This window comes from Amyelois transitella, chromosome 31 (genome assembly GCF_032362555.1).
Source record: "Amyelois transitella isolate CPQ chromosome 31, ilAmyTran1.1, whole genome shotgun sequence".
Classification (NCBI taxonomy): domain Eukaryota; kingdom Metazoa; phylum Arthropoda; class Insecta; order Lepidoptera; family Pyralidae; genus Amyelois; species Amyelois transitella.
In genome coordinates, this window is record NC_083534.1 from 4,247,868 (window position 1) to 4,270,807 (window position 22,940).

A 22,940-nucleotide genomic window follows, 5' to 3' on the forward strand; every position below is an offset into this window, starting at 1 on the left:
ATAAACTGAATAGCCACGTTCAGCTATTTGGCTTAATAATAGAATTGAGATTCAATAGAGACAGGTTGTTAATCCATCGCCTAAAAAAGAATACCAAGTTTGTAAGCAGCTAGATTTCAATAAAAAGCGAAACAATGTCAACATCATCTAAAAGATGAAATTTATCGGAATGGGAATTATTAATAAATACAAAGTTTATGGTTTGTATTGGTTTAATTTTCAAAAAATTATAAAAAATAAAAGCCTTCAGTAGGTATGTATAAGCTACTGGATTTATTCATTTCTTCTACTATGCTCAACGGAGATATGTAGTGAGTCACGTTATTCAAGTGTTGCAAAAAAGTTACACTATTAATTGTAAATTCATCTTAAAACTAAATTGCGCCATGCGTGAATTAAATTAATCTGTATTAAATTCACTTTTACACCTATTAATAAAAGTGACAGACACAGAAACTTTCTCAATTTTCGTTGCAAAATTAAAAAGACAGCGCCAAAGTGAGCATAGACAAACACCGTTCTCGACGACAGTGCTTTGCATTAAAAAAATATAAATATTCCGCTCAATTTAAAAAAGGCGGGCGAACACAGTGACAGCTGTCAAAGTAAGCACAGATAACACAGTTCTCGTGGCAACATCGGGCACGGGCCCAGGCGAGGCCGCGCCGGTACAAGCCTCGAGATGTCTAAACAGCTCTACATAGTTCCTCGCTTGCTCGTTCCTGGCTTCAGAGCTGTATTCTTCTAGACCTGGAAGTAGAAAGCCGTCGTTGTAGATTCTTTGAATATTTATTATTTGCAGGTAGTTCAAACAAAAGTTTTATGCCTGGAGATCTCAAGCAAAGCACATTTTCTTTTCGGCTCGTGGTTTGAGCAAATAGCTCTAGCGTTGATACGTTACATATTATAGAAGCCTGCATTTCTGGGGCAAGTCGGCTATTCTGATTATCCTTCAAGGTCCATGTAGAATGGGGAGACCGAACAAATCTTGGCTAGACGTCGCGAAATATGCCCGAGAATATTTCACGAATTAACTTAAAACTAAGGTCACCAACGCTCGGACAAAGTGGAGAGAGAAAAGTTGGAAGGCCGTGCTATTATATACTAAAACTCCGGGCACTGAAGCATTTACGTCCAGAATGAAATCGGGAACACGTTTAATTTTTTTTAATAGATTTGAGTGCTTTTAACCTCGAATCTGTCTGGTGGTAAGCATTGTCTTGCTTAAAGTTATGCATGCAAGCTCAAATAGTGCCTATTCACTCTTGCCTTGAAAAGATGAGAGAAAATCCTACTATCCTACTAATATTATAAATATGAAAGTTTGTGAGTATCTCAGTGTGGATGTTTGTTACTCTCTCACGCAAAAACTACTGAACCTACTACGACGAAATTTGGTATGTAGGTAGCTGAAAACCCAGAATAACATATAGGCTACTTTTTATCCCGGAGTTCCCGCGGGATTGATAGGGTTTCCATGCGGACGAAATCGCGGGCGGCCTCTAGATAAAGATAAAAAAAAAACAAATTATAAAGATATAAACAGACCTATGGTAGTGTCCTTGAAGAGTAAGTCGCTGGAGCCGTCGAAAGGCGAGTACATGTGCAGGTTGATGAGCTGCTGGGAAGCGGCGACGTTGTAGCCGAAGAAGCGGTCGAGCGAGTCGAATAGCGTGTTCAGAGCGTTGTTGGCTGGGTCGTCTCTGTAAATTGATAATACACACATACATACATACATAAAACCAAGGCTTTTTCCCGGAGGGGTAGGCAGAGACTACATTTATTTATTTACTAGAGGCTTGCCCCGGCTTCGCACGGGTGGACATATTTTTGTGTTTTATATTTTAAAATAAACAAAGAGTAAAAACAAATTTATGCCTATGTCACTTTTGAAGGTCTATTCTATATCTGTAAATTTTATCAAAATCGGACCAGTAGTTTTTGAGTTTATTCCACACAAACATACAAAAATACAAATCTTTCCTCTTTATTATTAGTGTGGAAAATTTTATCAAAATCGGACCAGTAGTTTTTGAGTTTATTCCACACAAACATACAAAAATACAAATCTTTCCTCTTTATTATTAGTGTGGATGTGGATATTATTAGTGTGGATGTAGGTACACAATATTATATAGCATTCAATACAGTTAGATACTCTAGTACAAAAGTGCTACTTATTTCAAAAGAAATCTCTTCCAGTAGACCCATGAGAGGAGAATGAATTTTGGAGCGGCATGGCGTGTGCATAAATAACATTTAACTAAAGATAAGTACATCTTTCCACTTGCCACGATCTCTGCACCCTTCCTTAACTTCAACCACATTCATAACTCTCTTCATGCAAGCTCGGCGGTTTCGGGTACTCTTGACCGGACCCTTTGGCAGGACGTCGTTAATTTAATCAAGATAAAGACATCATTTTTCATCATCGACATCCATGGGAAAGAGATGGAGTGGTCCTATTCTTTTTTGTAGGTACTGGTGCCGGGAACCACACGGCCTTACCTTAAATACTAACCCACTTTATTTCAATCCTACTACTATTATAAAGGCGAAAGTTTGTATGGATGTTTGTTACTCTTTCACGCAAAAACTACTGAACCGATTACCATGAAATTTGGTATGTAGGTAGCTGAAGACCCAGAATAACACATAGGCTACTTTTTATCCCAGAGTTCCCGCGGGATTGATAGGGTTTCCATGCGGACGAAGTCGCGGGCGGCCTCAAGTTTGCAATAAAATAAAGGCACCACTAACCTTCTCGCCAAGACCTCAGCGTCCACTACATGCGCCATCAGGCAGCCATCGTCGATGTTGACCCCCGTGCTGTTAGCGAGGGTGTTGTTGCGGCAGAGCGCTCGATAATTCGCCGGATTCAAGTTGAGCGCCGCCATTTGCGCTGAAAAACCGAAATTGATAAATTATAATGCCGTGCGGTTCCCGGTGTTAATAAAGAAAAGAACAGGACAACTCAATTTCGTTCCCATGGATGTCGTATAAGGCGACTAAGGGATAGGCTTATAAACTCGGGATTATTCGTTTAGGCGATGGGCTAGCGACCTGTCACTATTTGAATCTCAATTCTATTATTAAGCCAAATAGCTGAAGGTGGCTATTCAGTCTTTTCAAGACTGTTGGCTCTGTCTACTCCGCATGGGATATAGACGTGAATATATGTATGTATGTATTTCTTTTTGATAAAAATATCATTCTACTCCATGCAAGAATATTTAGATTGAAATAATATATAAACATGACGTTTTTACTCTGCTCCCTTGATTTATTTTCTTTTATATTATTACTTTAGTATAAGTTAATTTAAGTAAAATTAATGATAATCGCCCATCAGTCTTTTCAACCCTGGCTCTATCCACCCCGCAAGGGATATAGACGTGACCATTATGTATTTATTTATGTACACAAAATTATGTACAGGAGCATTTATTACAGTACCTAATTCTAGTACAAAGGTGCTACTTATTTTAAAAGAAATCTCTTCCAGTAGACCCATGAGAGGAAAGATGAATTTCAGAGCGGTATGGCGGCCAATCAGTCTTTTCAACCCTGGCTCTGTCCACCCCGCAAGGGATATAGACGTGACCATATGCATGTATGTATGCTCTCGTTTCTCCATACCATCCTTTAGTTTAAATTAAATTAAATAATTAAATATATACGGGACAAATTACACAGATTGAGTTAGCCTCGAAGTAAGTTCGAGACTTGTGTCACGAGATATTAACTCAACAATACTATATTTTATAATAAATACTTATATAGATAAACATCCAAGACCCAGGCCAATCGGAGAAAGTTCGTTTCTCATCATGCCCTGGCCGGGATTCGAACCCGGGACCCCCGGTGTCACAGACAAGCGCACTACCGCTGCGCCACAGAGGCCGTTAAGTTTGTGTACTCACCAGCCAAATACTGCGTCTCCAAGAACGCCACGTCTGTGGCGGGGTCGGCGAGGCAGGCCAGGGAGCCGTTGTTACCGAAGTAATAGTTGGTGTAGTCCCACGCGCACGTGACTGGAAGATAGTGTAAATATAAATATTATATAGAAAGAAAGAAAGAAAAATATTTTATTTGATATCACAAACTTAACTATACTAAGTAACAGGATTTTACAATCTGTGCGTTTTTGTGAATATCTATCAAAAAGGCTATATAGGAAGTATAGTTATTAAAGTTATTTATTCCTACAGAAGAAAGAAGGAGAAATAATCAGTTTTTAAAATAACTAGATATATTATTAACATAAAAATTAAGAACATCTAACAATAAAAATTATTTTTGATAAACAACATCATCGCCGAAAAGTACCCGAAACCGCCGAGCTTGCATGAAGAGAGCTATGAATGTGGATGAAGCGAAGGAAGTATGCAGAGATCGTGGCAAGTGGAAAGAGGTAGTCTCTGCCTACCCCTCCGGGAAAGAGGCGTGATTTTCTGTATGTATGTATGTATGTAACATCATGGCAACCGTTGCTATGGCGTATATCAAGAAGGTTGCCTACAAATAAATAAATATAAATATATACGGGACAAATTACACAGATTGAGTTAGCCTCTCGAAGTTAGTTAGAAACTTGTGTTACGAGATACTAGCTCAACGATAGTAGGTATATTTTATAATAAATACTTATATAGATAAACGTCCAAGACCCAGGCCCATCAGAAAAAGTTCTTTTCTCATCACGCCCTGGCCGGGATTCGAACTCGGGACCTCCGGTGTCACAGACAAGCGTACTACCGCTGCGCCACAGAGGCCGTCAAACTAGATAACCTAGACTTCTTCTCCCACCTGGGTTCAGTCCCGGTCGCATCCTCACCACTCTGGAGAGGAGCCCGGGGTGTGCGTTTGACCATGGACCCTGGATTGGGTGAGTCAGGTTTCCACACGAAGCGACTCCCGTCTGACCTCCGCAACCTTTGCAGGGGAACCTGACCCGTATTGGATCGGTCATGGTCAACACATCTAATTGCTTGAATGTGCAGGTTTCCTCACGATGTTTTCCCTCACCGTAAGAGCATCGGTTATTATTCAAACTAATGTACATAACATTGAAAATAATCATTGGCACATGTCCGAGGTGGGATTTGAACCGGTGCCTTTTTTGCGAAACACGCATTTCAAACAGGCTCCTTACAGATTCGAAGACAGAAACTCTTCACGTGATTATATATGTATACTTACTTATGTAAAAGTCGTTTAATGTAGTTATAAACAAGCATTTACGTTATTACAGACTAGCTGTGCCCGCGACTTCGTCCGCGTGGAATAGTTATTTTGGGCATCATTGAAGCCCTCAAGAATGAATAATATATACCTATATCTTTTTCACATTTTCCATTATTTCTTCACTCTTAATAGTTGCAGCGTGATGTTATACAGCCTAAAGTCTTCCTCGATAAATGGTCTATTCAACGCAAAAAGATTTTTTCAATTCGAACCAGTAGTTCATGAGATTAGCGCTTTCAAACAAACAAACAAACTCTTCAGCTTTATAATATTAGTATAGATAACAATAATTTGTATTGTAATGTGATAACTTACACTGGTTATTAGCGATGACTGACACTGTAGGCTTACACGCCGTACACAATACAGTCGAGTTGAAGTTCTGAAAAAAATTGTCAACAAAAAATCATATTTTATTTCTTTCTTTCTTTTTTCTTTTGCCGTGTGGTTCCCGGCACCAATACAAAAAAAGAATAGGACCACTCCATCTCTTTCCCATGGATGTCGTAAAAGGCGAATAAGGGATAGGCTTACAAACTTGAGATTTTTTTATAAGCGATGGGTTAGCGACCTGTCACTATTTGAATCTCAATTCTATCATTAAGCCAAATAGCTGAACGTGGCCATAAAGTATTTTCAAGTCTGTTGGCTCTGTCTACCCCGCAAGGGATATAGACGTGACCATATGTATGTATGTGTGTTTCTTTCTTTCTCTAATCTTCTAATGACCTTTGTGTGTCTGTGTGACACCGGAGAAGGTCCCGGGTTCGAATCCCGGCCAGGGCATAATTCTATCGCTTAAAACGTGTTCGTTCTCAGCTTTGGAATAGGTAACCTCCCACAAGATATGAGATCTGCTCTTAACCTTAGTTCTTTAAAAACACTAATCAAAAGACTGTATTGTACATATTCTTCTAAATCAAATAACTGCTTTATATATACATACATATAATCACGTCTATATCCCTTGCGGGGCAGACAGAGCCGGCAGTCTTGAAAAGACTGATAGGTTCAGCTATTTGGCTTTAAGATAGAATTGTTTTTTAAGAAATTTGTTATATTTATTTTTATTTGCAATAAAGAGTTTACAAAAAACAAACAAAAATAGGTATTAATTTAGAACGATTGATCTTGTGGCATTCTGGTTAATGTTGCTTATTTTTAACCGCCTTAAATAAAAAGATGGTTCTCATTTCGACATGTGTATGTATGTCTCCTATTAAACAATGAAAACATTGTATTTCCTTTTCATATAAGTAATTATCCTAGCCAGCCTAACTATTGTGATAAAAAAATTTAAACTTGAATAAATAAAAAAACAAAACTAACGGACTCCTCGGTGAGCGCGTGCGTGTCGCTGTTGGCGCCGGGTGCGCACGCGCCGCTGAAGTACTCGCCGACGGCGCGCGCGTAGTCGCACTCCGCCGAGCTGATGATCTGCCGCTCGTGGGCCGTGCGCACGAACGCCACGTACGCTGTGACATACATATGGTCACGTCTATATCCCTTGCGGGGTAGACAGAGTCAACCGTCTTGAAAAGACTGAATGGCCACGTTCAGAGCTATTTGGCTTAATGTAAGAATTGAGATTCAAATAGTGACAGGTTGCTAGCCCATCGCCTAAAAAAGAATTCCAAGTTTGTAAGCCGAAAGTTTGTAAGTTTGTTTGTGTGTTTGTGGCCGAATTAATACATATATTGAAAAAAATATTAAGACATAAAAAAGAATAGGACCGACCACTCCATCTCTTCCCCATGGATTTCGTAAAAGGCGACTAAGGGATAGGCTTATAAATTTAGGATTCTTCTTATAGGCGATGGGCTAGCAACCTGTCACTATTTGAATCTCAATTCTATCATTAAGCCAAACAGCTGAACGTGGCCATTCAGTCTTTTCAAGACTGTTGGCTCTGTCTACCCCGCAAGGGATATAGACGTGATTATATGTATGTATGTATGTATAAAAAAAAATAGGACCACTCCATCTCTTTCCCATGGTTGTCGTAAAAGGGGACTAAGGGATAGGCTTATAAATTTAGGATTCTTCTTATAGGCGTTGGGCTAGCAACCTGTCACTATCTGAATCTCAATTTTATCATTGAGCTGAACGTGGCCAGTATTTCAATACTGCTGGTTCTATCTACCCCGCAAGAGATATATACGTGATTATATAACGGCCTCGGTGGCGCAGCGGTAGTACGCTTGTCTGTGATATTTGTGTGTGTATTTATTATAAAATACAGTATCGTTGAGTTAGTATCTCGTAACACAAGTCTAGAACTTACTTCGAGGCTAACTCAATCTGTGTAATTTGTCCCGTATATATATATACATACATATGGTCACGTCTATATCCCTTGCGGGGTAGACAGAGCCAATAGTCTTGAAAAGACTGAATGGCCACGTTCAGCTATTTGCCTTAATGATAGAATTGAGATTCAAATATGTAGTGACAGGTTGCTAGCCCATCGCCTAAAAAAGAATCCCAAGTTGGTAAGCCTATCCCTTAGTCGCCTTTAAGACATCGATGGGAAAGAGACGGAGTAGTCCTATTATTTTTTGCATTGGTGCCGGGAGACACACGGCACAGAAGATACATATATACCTACTCGTATATACATATATTTATTTATTATATGAATGAATAAATCACCTAATCCGCCATATTCCGGGAAACAGGCGACCTTATCCCGAAGGTTCTCGAACCGGGTGACGTTGCTCTGTGCCGACGCCTCCTTGACAAAAGCGGCTATACGCGATGCGTTCGCTCTGGTATTCTGTACCAGTTTTACGGCGGAGAGGCGGTAGTTTCTGCAAAAAGACAACGGGTTTACATACATACATATGGTCACGTCTATATCCCTTGCGGGGTAGACAGAGCCCATAGTCCCGAAAAGACTGAATGGCCACGTTCAGCTGCTCGGCTTAATGATGGAATTGAGATCCAAATAGTGACAGGTTGCTAGCCCATCGCCTAAAAAAAGGATCACATTATAAGCCTATCCTTTTAGTCGCCTTTAACGACATCCATGGGAAAGAAATGGAGTGGTCCTATTCTTTTTTTGTATTGGTGCCGGGAACCACACGGTACTAAGGTACATCAGCTGAATAAAATTTAGAAATGCAAGCACAAATTGGCATCTTTACCTACTAATATTATAAAGCTGAAGAGTTTGTATGTTTGTTTGTTTGAACGCGCTAATCTCAGGAATTACTGATTGAAAAATTATTTTTGTGTTCATCAGACCATTTGTCGAGGAAAGCTTTAGGCTATATAACATCACGCTGCAACTATAAGAAGCGAAGAAAAGAAAAAAAAAACGGGGGAAAATTATTCACCCTTGAGGGCTTCAATGATGGCCAAAATAACTATTCCACACGGACGGAGTCGCGGGCACAGCTAGTTTGAAATAAAGGTAGTTAAAAACCAACTTCTCTAGGGGTCACTAGGCCTATTTTACTACAAAAACTCATGAGTCAACTATCTGACTTACATCAGTCCTGTGGTCACATTTGCACTTGGCCAATTTACATTAAGTACCCGGTCTACCAGAGATGACGCTGATATAGTTTCTTAAAACGCGGTTTTTAAAATGTTTATATATCTTGGGAACCGAGCTTTTCTCGAACCTAGGACCTTGATAAATCGATTCCTTGAGCCGAAAAGCCCCTAATCTGCAACTTTCATGAAAATCGTTGGAGCCGTTTCAGAGATCCTGATTATATATAATATACAAGAATTGCTCGTTTAAATATATTAGATATATTATAGATGTAGCTACATTTCTCTTAATTATCATAATGCCATGAAGCAACTTCTGGATAATGGCGTTTCTATATCTCCATCCTGGACTTCTTGGCTGTCCAAGAGAGGTAGAGGTGTCCTGTCGGTATTTTTATTATGCTTAACCGATTGAAATAAAATTTGAAATAAAGGTAGTTATGAGGTAGGTACTCATGAGTCAACTGCCTCACTTACATCAGTCCTGTGGTCATATAGTCTAACCCCGTGCTCCTCAACATAGAACTCTTCCCGGAGACGCAATCTGGACTAGGATTGCGTCTCCGGGAAGAGTTCTATCCAGAGTTTCGTCCAGTAGGATGATGTAGGCTATAATGACTTACTTCCTAGCGATGTATCCGTAATGTGAGTCCACAGAGAACAGGTCTGATCTCCTGTCCCTAATGTCGGTGAGACACGCGAAGGTATCAGCTCTGCGTTCACAGGAGATGGCGGGCTGGATGCCCAGGGTGTACGCTGAAGCCGCCAGCCACTCGCACTTGGCCATTTCGGCCACGGAGACGGTACACCAGCGAACAGCTGCTAAGCAACTGCTGGATGTTGATAGGTTCTCGATCGGGCGGACTGTGGGAAATAACGAATAGGTAAATTGTTAATTATAAAACACTAGTGTTGGTAAAAGGTCAGGTTAAGAGTACCCGTAACCGCCGAGCTTGCATGAAGAGAGTTATGAATGTGGATGAAGCGAAGGAAGTGTGCAGAGATCGTGGCAAGTGGAAAGATGTGGTCTCTGCCTACCCTTCCGGGAAAGAGGCCTGATTTTATGTATGTACTATATATGTATGTATTACAACACAAAGGTTCTAGGTTAGATAATGGTTTACAAATTGTAATCTATGTATACTAATATTATAAAGCTGAAGAATTTGTTTGTTTGAAAGCTTTAATCTCAGGAACTACTGGTTCGATTTGAACCATTTATCGAGGAAGGCTTTAGGCTATATAATATCACGCTGCAACTATTAGGAGCGAAGAAATAATGGAGAATGTGAAAAAATCGGGGAACGTCCTAGAGACCTTCAATGATGCCGAAAATAACTATTCCACGCGGACTAAGTCGCGGGCACAGCTAGCAAAGAATAAATACTATTTAGAGACACAAAATTTAAGAAGTTTAATCCCAACTTAATATTATTAATGCGAAAATGAGTTTATTTGTTTTTTGCCTCTTATAGGATTATATATTGAATAAATCTTCTTGAAATACGTAGGTATATATAACTAACGAATGCAGGAATGCACATTGTTTGTTTGTTTGTTTGTTTGTAAACTCTTTATTGCACATAAAAATAAATATAACAAATTACAAAACAGTTATTGGATTTAGAAGAATATGCACAATGGCGGACTTATCCCAAATGGGATTTCTTCCAGTCAACCAAAATATAAAGGAAAATCCAAAATTTAAAAGGCAGCGCACATAAAAAGCAATGAAGATGCTATATAATAAACAGTACATTTCTACATAATTTAAAATAAACATACATAAATAATATATATATATATATATATAAACTTACATATTTATGAGTACACTCAATTGTTAGATGCATCAGAATACAGTCTTTTGATAAGTGATTTAAAAGAACTAAGGTTAAGAGCAGATCTCGTATCTTGTGGGAGGTTATTCCAAAGCTGAGCGGAACGAACACTAAAAGACAAGCCATAAGTCCGAGAAGAATAAGGAGGAATAAGTAATTTAAGATTATTATGAGATCGCATGCGACTATCCGTCTCACGGAACGAGAAATTTTTATGAAGATAGTGAGGAAATGAAGGATTGAAAAGGATATTAAACAAGAGAGATAGTGTGTGAACATTACGTCTAAGGCGAATTGGGAGCCAATTCAATTGGCGACGAAACTCAGAAACATGATCAAATTTGCGAAGACCGAAAACAAAGCGTATGCCCTGGTTCTGTAAACGCTCCAGTTTGTCAAGCAACTCTTCAGTAACATTTAGACAAGCAACATCGGAATAATCAAGAAGAGGAAAGAGAAGTGATTGTACAAGTAAAATTTTAGTGGCGGTGGGTAAAAATTTTTGCATTCGGCGAAGTGAATGTAACGACACATACATCTTACGGCTGATTTCATTGATATAGGGACTCCACGAGAGAGTTTGGTCCATGATGACACCCAGATTAGTCACTTTGGAAGATAAAGGAATAATATTGTTATCCAGAACCAAACTAGGAACCATCATATTTGCAAATCTTGAAATATAATGTGGGCTACCTATAACAATAGCCTGAGACTTGGCAGCGTTAACCAAAAGACCAAAACGGCTTGACCAATCTGCAATCCTTTCCAAATCCAAATTTATGGTACTAAAAGCATCGTGAATATTATTCAAACTGGCAGACGCATAGATCTGCAAGTCATCGGCATAAAGATGAAAATTAGAGGAAAGAGACGCAGTAATACCATCAATGAAAATTGAGAACAGAACCGGAGAAAGAATGCCACCCTGCGGAACACCAGCCACTAGATCACACCAGTCCGAAAAGCCATCATTCAGTTTTACACGTTGTCGACGTCCAGTTAGATAAGATGAAAACCAACAAAGGGAATTAGAGGAAAAATTTAAAGAACGTAGTATTTCAATCAAGACATCAAAATCAACTGTATTAAAAGCGCTTGTAAAATCTAAAAGGACGAGTACGGTAAGCTGTTTATTATCAATATTTAAACGTATGTCGTCCGTTATCTTCACCAGAGCTGTCGTAGTACTATGGCCACATTTAAAACCCGATTGAAAGGAACTTAACATATTGTAACGTGATAAGTGTGCACTTAACTGTTGATGGATATGATATTCTAAGATTTTCGAAAGTACAGAGAGAATAGAAATAGGACGTAAGTGAGATGGACAAGAAGGAGGTATTTTTTTAGGAAGAGGAATTATTAGAGCGTGTTTCCAAGCAGTCGGGTAGACACCCGTTGAGATAGAACAGTTTATAATATCTGTAATAAAAGGGGCAATAAATTCTGCAATTGGTTTAATCATATCAAGAGATATAGCGTCTTCCCCAACCGCCCTAGACTTTATGGACTTTATTAATTTTATTACGTCGTCAGCGGTAATTTCGTTTATACAAAAAGAGGGGTAATCATAGGCAGGATTAGCAGCTAGACCAGCAAGCGTAGCCTGTTTAAGGACTGATGGAAAATTCCGAGGTGAAGAACAAAAGTGCCTATTCAAATCATTGACGTCCATAACAAAACTCTCGTCAGGCCCACGCTTACCGAAACCCAGACCCCTCAAAAACTTCCATAGTTTACCAGGTGGACAGTTTTCTACATTTGAGTGAATGTAATTTCGCTTAGCCTCCCTACACTTTTTATTACAATGATTGCGAAGATATAAATAAGCAGAATGACTTTCCACAGACGGGCATTGGCGCAATCTTAACTTGGCTCTGTCTCTTCTGGCCATGCATTTTCTGATTTCGGGTGTGAGCCAAGGAGCTGGGTTATATTTAATACGAACAGGATGAATAGGAGCATGCTTATCAAAGAGCAATAACAAAATTTCATAGAATTTAGAGACTTTCAAATTAACATCTGGAGCAATCAAAACAGCGTTCCAGTTCGCATTATTAAAATCAGTTAAAAATGACTGTTCATCAATTGCCGTGAAATCACGACGGAATATAAATTTGTGTCTACGCTTAGGAGAACGCAATTTGAAAGACGCATAAATAAGATCATGAGCCGAGAAACACACTGCATTAATTTGCCCATGCGCTGACACAAGATCCGGGGAAGAAGTGATTATTAGATCAAGAAGAGATGGAGGACCATTGTGTGGAAAATGAGTAGCATTAAGAGGAAGGCAATGTAAATCTAAGGAATGAAGAAGAGAAAGGAGAGATCTTGATCTAGAATCATTTTTAATAAGACAGGTATTAAAATCCCCCATTATAATAATATGTTCAAAACGAGTACGGAAATCCGCCAAAAGAAGCTCAAAAGAATCAAAGTAATTTATATGAAGAGATGGGCTATAGTAAACACCTAGAAGAATTTTAATATGAGAAAGAGTAATTTCTAGGAAAAGATGTTCAGGATTTTCGTGAACAGATGGAGATTGAGATAAAATTTGGCATGGTATATCGTCTCGTAAGTAAATAGCTACTCCACCACACCTCACCATTCTAGAAACACCATTAGTGACGATTTCGTAAGTCCTATCATTTCTGATAAGTTTGAAACCAGGAAGAGGGTACATTGTAGAAGGAAGGGAAGGTTTTAGAAAGGTTTCCGAAATGAGAATAGCGTGAATGGAATAATTAGAAAAGTTTGACAATAAATCATGGTAATGCTCAGGTAAGCTTTGGGCATTTATATGTATAACATTAAAGTCCTTTGGAAAAGAAGAAAAGGTAATGTTCAAGTTATCACCTAAACATGGTTCAAAATCATTAACACTGTGTAGGCTGTCCGACGAAGGTGAAAGAGAAAAATATTCATCATCAGAACTGTCGCCAAAAACATTAGACATTGAGCGTAACAACAAATAAATAAAATAAACTATTTAACAAAAATAATATACAAAAATTAATATACAGTATACAAAACCACATTGTATACATTAAATAAAAGTAAATAGGTAACCATTTTTCAGATTCAAAACCCGCAATTTTTGATGGTAAAAATCTTCAAAAAACCTAAAGTTGCCTACCATTGTTGGTGTAATTAGAGACTGTGGTGATCTCCTCCTGGATAACCCTGAAGCCGGAGCCCCCCACCAGGGTCTGGTACAGGGTGGAGGTCCAGCCGACGCCAGGGTCAGCTCCATTCGGCCACCAGGTCGGCAGACGGTTGCGTAGCGATGTGGCTGTGTTGCTGTGAATTATTTGAGTATTGAGTAAGTCCCGGCAAAATATAATCTTGACAGTCTTCAATATTATAAAGCTGAAGAGTTTGTTTGTTTGAACGCGCTAATCTCAGGAACTACTGGTTCGAATTGAATAGACCATTTATCGAGGAAGACTTTAGGCTATATAACATCACGCTGCAACTTTGAGGAGCGAAGAAATAATGGAAAATGTGAAAAAAACGGGGTTTTTATTCATCCTTGGGGGCTTCAATGTTGCCCTAATTAACTATTCCACGCGGACAAAGTCGCGGGCACAGCTTGTTTCATATAAAAAAGGACAAAGAACAAGTATAATATGGGCAAGAAATTAAGAAAAGTTACTTACAGAAACAAACAAGGTGCCGTGTGGCTTTCGGCACCATTAGAAAAGATGGAATAGGACCACTCCGTCTCATTCCCATGGATGTTGTAAAAGGCGACTAAGGGATAGGCTTATGAACCTGTGACTCTTCTTTTAGGCGATGTTTTCATTAATACATCCTACTACTATTATAAAGGCGAAAGTTTGTATGGATGTTTGTTACTCTTTCACGCAAAAACTACTAAACCGATTACCATGAAATTTGGTATGTAGGTAGCTGAAGACCCAGAATAACACATAGGCTACTTTTTATCCCAGAGTTCCTGCGGGATTGATAGGGTTTCCATGCGGACGAAGTCGCGGGCGGCCTCTAGTACATACATAAAAATCACGCCTCTTTCCCGGAGGGGTGGGCTGAAAAAAGCGGGAAATTTTCCGGTTTTTCTCAAATTCCCTCGTATTTATACAAGTTTTTTACGAAAGTTTCAAGAAAGATAAGAATGAAATATTTCATGTTTTTTATTAATAAAACGGAAAAATATGAAAGAAACGGAAAAATACGATAGGAAAAGTATTGATTACCTTACAATATGCATAATTTTTTTTAACAATTTTAAATAAAATTATGCATATTGTAATTATACATAGAATATATATATAGTTTTCCAATAGTTTTTTTTATATTTTTTTATTATTAATAAAACGGTAAAAAACGTTTCTTTCACCGAAAAAAACAACTTGTTTCTTTCGGAATTTTCAACGCTAGTAGGCAGAGACTACCTCATTTTCGTTTTCATAAATCAATCACAACATTAGCAGAGGAACCTAACCCAATTAGATCATAGCTTTATAACTAGCATCAAAGATATAAAATTTCTTACCTAGAAGCGACTACTGTCTTCCAAGGTTGCCTGACCACAGAGCAAGGCGAGGTGGGGAGCGCTACCACCTCAGCAGACAGAGGTACCGTGGTGCCATTGGGGCACAGAGCTGAGAACTGGTTCACGTTCTGAGGGTTGCGGAGCTGTTGAAGATTATTTATACATACATACATACATATGGTCACGTCTATATCCCTTGCGGGGTAGACAGAGCCAACAGTCTTGAAAAGACTGAATGGCCACGTTCAGCTGTTTGGCTTAATGATAGAATTGAGATTCAAATAGTGACAGGTTGCTAGCCCATCGCCCAGAAAAGAATCCCAAGTTTGTAAGCCTAAAACTTAGATAATTAATGATGAAAAAATTTCTACTTAAATTTTATAATCTGAAGACAGTTTCCGAAAAAGCTGATTGAGGTATCTCGTTCGTGAGTTCGTTACTGGAGGGCTGGAAATTGTCTGGCGTTGAGAATCAGCATTGCCATTCTAAATGACAATGCTGCCAGCCTTCTGGGCGCACTACCGCAACTTGATGCTATGCAGTGACTGTACAATTTGAATTAAGTTTTAGTTTTCAATCATAATGATTAATTTTTTATTACATACCTAATTGTATAAAACGTATTTTAATGACACGTTATTTACTTTAATGAGGTCATTCAAGGATCGATGCTAGTTTGATGATATGTAGATTGATAGATACATGATTGATGAAGACTCGTGAGTCTTAACTTTGGCACGCTGCCACACTTCACATTCAACCCACAGAGAACAAAATCCCTGTATTCCGTGGTACCACCCTAATTTCTACTAAACTCACGGTAAAGAACTCCTGCACGTGCTGCCACGCGACGTAAGCAACAGTGCCTCTGCCCAACAAGCAGGCCAGGGCCTGGATGTGGCGGTTGTTGTTGGAAACACCGGCGACGTTAACAACATTCGACGTGCTGTAGCCTTTGATACTGATTGACGCTAGATTGATTGAGATGAGGAGGATTGACGATCAACATAGCCTGGAATGCTGGGTCATGCAAGGCTCAAGGCTAGACTGATACTAGGTCGATGATAGATCGATGCTGGACTAATGCTGGATTGATGAAGACTCGTGAGTCTTAACTTTGGCACGCTGTCACACTTCATATTCAACCCACAGAAAGCAAAATCCTGATACCACCTTAATTTCTACTAAACTCACGGTAAAGAACTCCTGCACGTGCTGCCAAGCGACGTAAGCAACAGTGCCTCTGCCCAACAAGCAGGCCAGGGCCTGGATGTGGCGGTTGTTGTTGGAGACACCGGCTACGTTGACAGCAGTGGAAGTGCTGTAGCCGCCATTACAGGATGAGTTGTCGCACAACGAGCACAGGTTCGGGTAACGGCTCTCTGGAACATACATATAGTCACGTCTATATCCCTTGCGGGCTAGACAGAGCCAACAGTCTTGAAAAGACTGGTAGGCCACGTTCAGCTATTATGCTTTAAGATAGAATTGAGATTCAAATAGTGACAGGTTGCTAGCCCATCGCCTAAAAGAAGAATGTCAAGTTTATAAGCCTATCCCTTAGTCGCCTTTTACGACATCCATGGGAACCACACGGCACACTCTCTGGAATTGACAGATAATGATGTGGGTGTTGTAATTTCTGCCGTGTGGTTCGCGGCGCCAATGAAAAAAAGAATAGGACCACCTTGTCTCGTTCCCATGGATGTCGTAAAATGCGACTAAGAGATAGGCTTGTGATATTTCTTTAAGGCGAGGTGCTAGCGACCTGTATTCACAATTCACTATTTGAATCTCAATTCTAGCATCAAGCACAAAAGCTGAACGTGGCCTATCAGTATTTACAAGACTGTTGGCTCTGTTTACCCCGTAAGAAATATAGACCAGGGATATGTCTATGTTATGATGTGAGATTTGTTTAGATTTCTCTCAAATTGACACGAAATTTGGTGTTAGAGAGCTTATTAGGATTACATACATACATACAGTCACATCTATATCCTTTGCGGGGTAGCCAGCATTCTGGAAAGACAGGCCTCGTTCAGCTGTACGGCTTAGAAATGTTAATGAGATTCAAATAGTGACATTTTGCTAGCCCATCGCCTAAACGAAGAATCCCAAGTTTATTAGGCTATCACTCAGTCGTTTTTTACGACATCCATTGGAGCCACACCGTCTCTCATGGATGTCGTAAAAAATGACTGAGGGATAGCATAATAAACTTGGAATTCTTCGTATCGATCGATATCGATCTTATTTCTTTATTCTAAACATACAATACTTATCAGTAGTGCCGTGTGGTGCCCGGCACTACTAATAATTATGTATTATACGTACTGAGATCAGCATCAACAGTGCTGTTGTAGCTCCAAGGTCCAGGTCTGCAGGCCTCGCTGAAGAACCCACTGAGGGTTTCCACCTCCAACTCCTCAGCTGTCTTGCGCTCCGTGCCCGAGCCGGGACAGCGGTCCGTGCGAGCAGCCTGGAAAAATGTATACGATTCTTCCACCTCTTTCTCCAGGTTAAGTCCCGGTTGCATCCTCACCACTCTGGAGAGGAGCCCGGGGTGCGCCTTTGACCATGGATCCCGGATTGGGTGAATCAGGTTTTCACACGAAGCGACTCCCGTCTGACCTCCGCAACCTTTGCGGGGGAACCTGACCCGTATTGGATTGATCATGGTTACAGATCCAGTTGCCCAAACTAACAAGAAACAGTTTATTTAAAAAGTATGACGGCCTCTGTGGCGCAGCGGTAATACACGTCTGTTACACTGAAGGTCCCGGGTTCTAATCCCAGCTAGGGCATGATGAGGAACGAACTTTCTCTGATTGGTCTGGGGCTTGGATGTTTGTCTATATAAGTATTTATAATTATAATAAAATATAGTATCGTTGAGTTAGTATCTCGTAACACAAGTCTCGAACTCACTTCGAGGCTAACTCAACCAGTGTAATTTGTCCCGTATACATACATACATACATATTTACATACATACATAAAATCACGCCTCTTTCCCTTATATAAAATAAAATTCCTTTCTTTCTTTTTCTTTTATATATATTTATTTATATTTATGTGGTTCTGTTCCATATGGCTATCGGTAGATGCAATATCTTCCAGTCAACCTTTAGGTGGACACCAATAAACCAGTGTAATTTGTCCCGTGTATATTTATTATGCTTTACCGAGACTTCTAAGGCCTTCAGCACCCTGGGCGACCAGCGGACCTCGGTGGAGTCGAGCCCTGGATGGCAGTATCTTCCGTTCCTCAACCCCTCAAGACCACCAGTGTGATTGTTAGGCACTATGGCTACTGACTCGAACGCGTATGGGACCGCTGAAAAAAAAATGAATCAATGTGTCATATGATTTATTATCTATGAGTGTCAATGTCATTGTCAAGAGAGAGACTAACAGTTTCAAATTCAAATTCAAATTCAAACTTTTATTTGTAACGGACATACAATAATAAATCAGTTTTGTGATGGCGTCATCGTGTAATCGAAGCTCGCTTTTATTTCATAAATTTCTATATGAAACAATCAATGTTAACAATTTTTGTTTATTCCTAATGCGATGAAAGTTAAATGTCAAAATGTAGTAACGAAAATATACATGTAGCAAACGGAAAGATCTGCCTGAATTGTAAGAAAATAATATTCGTATCTTATCTATTATAAAAGCGAATGTGTAGAAGAAGCGGCGGAATAAACTACACTGCAGCATTTTCATCGGACGTCAATTTACAAATATTGTATCTCTTAAATCTACATCGTGGACGAATGCACATTGTCCACATTAAAATATATTATAAATCAAAGAATATTTTGTCAAATGTAACAAATAATTTAAGCTAATAAGCTAAAGTAAAATAAAATACATAGTACCTAATTTTATATTATTTAAATATAATAATGATTGTACGCTCAACATATTTATCTGTAATAAATGAATTTTATTTTTTATATTCAATATTTATTAAAACTAGTCAAAACTAAATAAAATTAAAATAAATTTGTTTGTTCGAATATTTAAATAATTAAAGTTTTCCAAAGAAACATCGTCCCTTACCGGTCTTTTCAGTACTCCTGACAGTCGCTATCACCTGATGAGTGAGCGGCTGCATCTGAGACAGCAATAGAGTTTCTTCTTCAGAGAAGGCTCCAAAATCCGCCTCATTACGAGATATCTTGAGTGCGCAGTCCAATCTAGTAGGTAGAAGAACATTTGTTAGTGTCTATAATACCTACATAGTATACATATAATCACGTTTATATCCCTTGCGGGGTAGACAGAGCCAAAAAAAGTAAATATACAATACAATACAAATTATCTTTATTGCCCATAAAAAAATATAATACATATGTAGTAGAAACAAACATTATAAATATGATTAGACTATCTCCTCTATAGTATCCCTATTTGAAAATTAAACAACTATATTACTCACCTGGTTTCGACTGGCACGCAGGAGACTTCGCTGCCGCCCGTCTCGACGCTCTGGCACGCCACGGAGTCCCTGGCAGGAACGCATACTCTGTCTGGATGACAAATCATCATCATCGTCAGTTTACATATATATATATATAAAGTCGCTATCTTTGAATGCCTTTAAAACTAAATTAAAACTGTGAAATTTAAAAAAAATTAAAAATCGAAAACTCGTTTTATACTTACTGTTGACGAATATTTCGATAAAAAATAAATTTTGACAAGAACATTTTTAATATGACATTATTTTATTTAATTTAATTTTCATTTCAATTTTAATTTTCACTTAATTTTAATTCTCTGTATTTTTGCATGCCATGACTGGTTAAATGCGCGACATGTATATGCTTTGTAACACCTATAATTGTACCGCATTTATAGCAAATAAAGTATTTGTATTTGTACACATTTGTTTTGAAAGAGGCTCTAGCTACCGACACAACTCTCTCTCTCTCATCTCTGCGTGGTCGTGGTAGCACCCTCCACAGAAGTGTTTCGGGGCCCGGGGTACGCCTTCAGACTTTTCTCTCTCCACTCGATCCGATTTTTAAGTTATACCAAGTCTAACACATCCAGGAAAACGCAATAGTTTTCGCATCATACAAGTACAAACATACGAGTACATTTTTTTTCATGGATGTCGTAAAAGGCGACTAAGGGATAGGCTTATAAACTTGGGATTCTTATTTTAGGTGACAAACTAGCAACTTGTTACTATTTGAATCTCAATTCTATCATTAAGCCGAACATCGTGAACGTGGCGTCGTCAGTCTTTACAAGACTGTTGGAACTGTCTACCCCGCAAGGAATGTAGACGTGATTAGTTTTTTTGTCCTTGATTTGCTGTAAAGGGCAAAATCCATAGCAACTACAGTCGGCAATAACATTTCTCAGAATTTTAGCTGTTATCGCATCGCCCCAGTCATAAGAATACAATATATGTACCATGAAATAACATTTATTTGAACTTGATATGATACGCAATCTAATCTCAAAGCGGCAGTTACCTATCTACACATCTACATATACTAAGTCAGTTTGGTTAATGTGTATATTTTTAAATTAAACGGATTAATTTTAGATTAACTCTCGTGTCCTTCTTATTTGTCTTTTCGAGACTGTTGACTTTGTCTACACCGCAAGGGATATAGACGTGATTTTACCTATGTACATTTAAATAATTCCATACAAACCTACTTAAGAAGAGAAGTAACTAATCATAAAGTACTCGTAACATAATTATGCAAGGATCGTGGCAAGTGGAAAGATGTAGTCTCTGCCTACCCCTCTGGGAAAAAGGCGTGATTTTATGTATGTATGTAAACGTAACTTCTCTTCTTTCCGTGCATATTGTAAAAGTCAATGAAGGGAAATGCTAAAAAACTTAAGATTCTTCTTTTAGGTTATATGCTAGCAACCTGTCACTATTTGAATCTCAATTCTATCATAAAGCGAAACAGCTGAACTCGGCCTAGACGTAACTCGGATATAGACGTGATTGAATGTAAGTCTGTATGTTTTAATAGTTTAGCCGTGAAAGTATAACAGATTAGTGTAGATACCATAACAATCTCAATTTTGACGGCCTCTGTGGCGCAGCGGTAGTTCGCTTGTCTGTCTGGTGTCTGGGTCTTGGATGTTTATCTATATGAGTATTTATTATAAAATATAGTATCGTTGAGTTAGTATCTCGTAACACAAGTCTCGAACTTACTTCGAGGCTAACTCAATCTGTGTAATTTGTCAAAAAAAAAATCTTTTTTTCAAAATTTTTTTTTTTTTTTATATTTATCCATGACAATAATTATTTAAAAAAATTATTGTCATGGATATACTTTACCTTATTTCTTTTATCTATTTGTGCCGTGTGGTTCCCGGCACCAATGGAAATAGAAAAAAGAATAGGACTACATCTTTCGACTTGCCACTATCAATGCATACTCTTTCGATAATCATACAGTCATAAATCTCTTCAAGAGCCTGTTGGTTTCAGATACACTCGGGTACCATTTCCCAAACGGTCTTCGATTTGATCAAGCTAGGTACGTTCGTCTGGGCGTTTCCACTCCGATAAATTAAAAAACATACATATAATCACGTCTATATCCATTGCGGGGTAGACAGAGCCAACAGTCTTAAAAAGACTGATAGGCCACGTTCAGCTATGCGGCTTTAAGATAGAATTGAGATTCAAATAGTGACAGGTTGCTAGCCCATCGCCTAAAAGAAGAATCCCAAGTTTATGAACTATTCGAAGTCGCCTTTCACGACATCCATGGGAAAGAGATGGAGTGGTCCTATTCTTTTTTGTATTGGTGCCGGGAACCATACGGTACATGAAGTTTTTAATTTAATTGTTTTCCATGTGTAGACACACACGCTTAGTGGCCGACTTATGGCACGCCTTATTAAGAATATGACTCACTGATGATAAAAAAAATTACATAATACTTACAGACTTGAGCGTGGCTCACGGCTATGACTAGCAAACACAAAAATAGTCCTCTTAATCCCATATTGTCACTAAACTACACTAAAAACTGCCTAAAATTAACCGGGCCGACCACGCCCAGTGCAAATAAAATTTTTACTTTTTTGCAACGAATTTAGTGAGGCGTCCGACACTGTAACACTATATGTAAAGCTTATTTAAAATGATACATAAAATGGTTTACCGCTATCTTATCATATTTCAAAATACTGTGTAAAGGTAGGTGAGATATCTGTCTTGATAAGGAGATAAAAAGCGTTATATCGATTGGGAGTTGGCGGGCGCTCCGCAAGGCTCATTACTATGACCAGTGGAGTTTATAAATATATAGATATATACAGGTTGTTAGAAATATGCTTTCGTTTTGTTGAAATAGAAAATTGATCGCTAAGTTGCCTTTTAATCAAATATTTGGATCCACGAATACAGAACTTGCGGATGATTCAGATATCGCATTTTGGACAAAGTGAATTAACAAATAATACCAACGGTGGACCTAAAGCCTATGGCGTTTTCTATAAGTCGTTTTCTAAATTCGGAACGTCGAGGGAGTTTCAAAGTTGCCCCAATTTCAGAAAAACGTTTCCGACATGTAAAAAGTCCTTACGTAGATCATATAATAAAGGTCGCTTTGAAACTGCCAACAAGGAAGCGAGAACCAAGCATACCACACTCTATCTGGTTGACCAGGATCGAAAAAGACCTGAATTAAGCCCACTTCCGATGAAAATGCTGCAGTGTAGTTTGTTCCGCCGCTTCTTCTACACATGCGCTTTGGAAGCTAAGTAGTTATAATTAGATTTAAGTGATGTGACGTCAATAAGTGATACCTTGTATGCAA

At 38.7% G+C, this 22,940-nt stretch overlaps 1 protein-coding gene across 1 annotated transcript; it reads right to left on the reverse strand.

The window, feature by feature from the left end:
* Positions 1 to 194: 194 nt before the first annotated feature.
* On the reverse strand, positions 195 to 22,285 carry LOC106138610 (transferrin). The gene is made up of 16 exons (XM_060953313.1): positions 22,064 to 22,285; positions 19,568 to 19,658; positions 19,189 to 19,325; positions 18,303 to 18,454; positions 17,452 to 17,596; positions 16,309 to 16,496; positions 15,115 to 15,257; positions 13,735 to 13,898; positions 9,372 to 9,612; positions 7,900 to 8,057; positions 6,577 to 6,722; positions 5,563 to 5,629; positions 3,924 to 4,034; positions 2,761 to 2,902; positions 1,549 to 1,703; positions 195 to 750 (listed from the first exon to the last, which is right to left on the reverse strand). The coding sequence occupies exons 1-16, from the start codon at positions 22,122 to 22,124 to the stop codon at positions 569 to 571; spliced, it is 2,283 nt and encodes a 760-aa protein (XP_060809296.1). The 5' UTR covers positions 22,125 to 22,285; the 3' UTR covers positions 195 to 568.
* Positions 22,286 to 22,940: the final 655 nt, after the last annotated feature.

Coding starts and splice junctions, on each gene's coding strand:
- LOC106138610 (XM_060953313.1), bottom strand. CDS start 22,124: ATGGGATTAAGAGGACTATTTTTGTGTTTGCTAGTCATAGCCGTGAGC. Junction 5,630..6,576: donor ACGCGCTCACCGAGGAGTCC/GTTAGTTTTGTT, acceptor AATTTTTTTCAG/AACTTCAACTCGACTGTATT. Junction 751..1,548: donor CTTCAAGGACACTACCATAG/GTCTGTTTATAT, acceptor TTCTACTTCCAG/GTCTAGAAGAATACAGCTCT.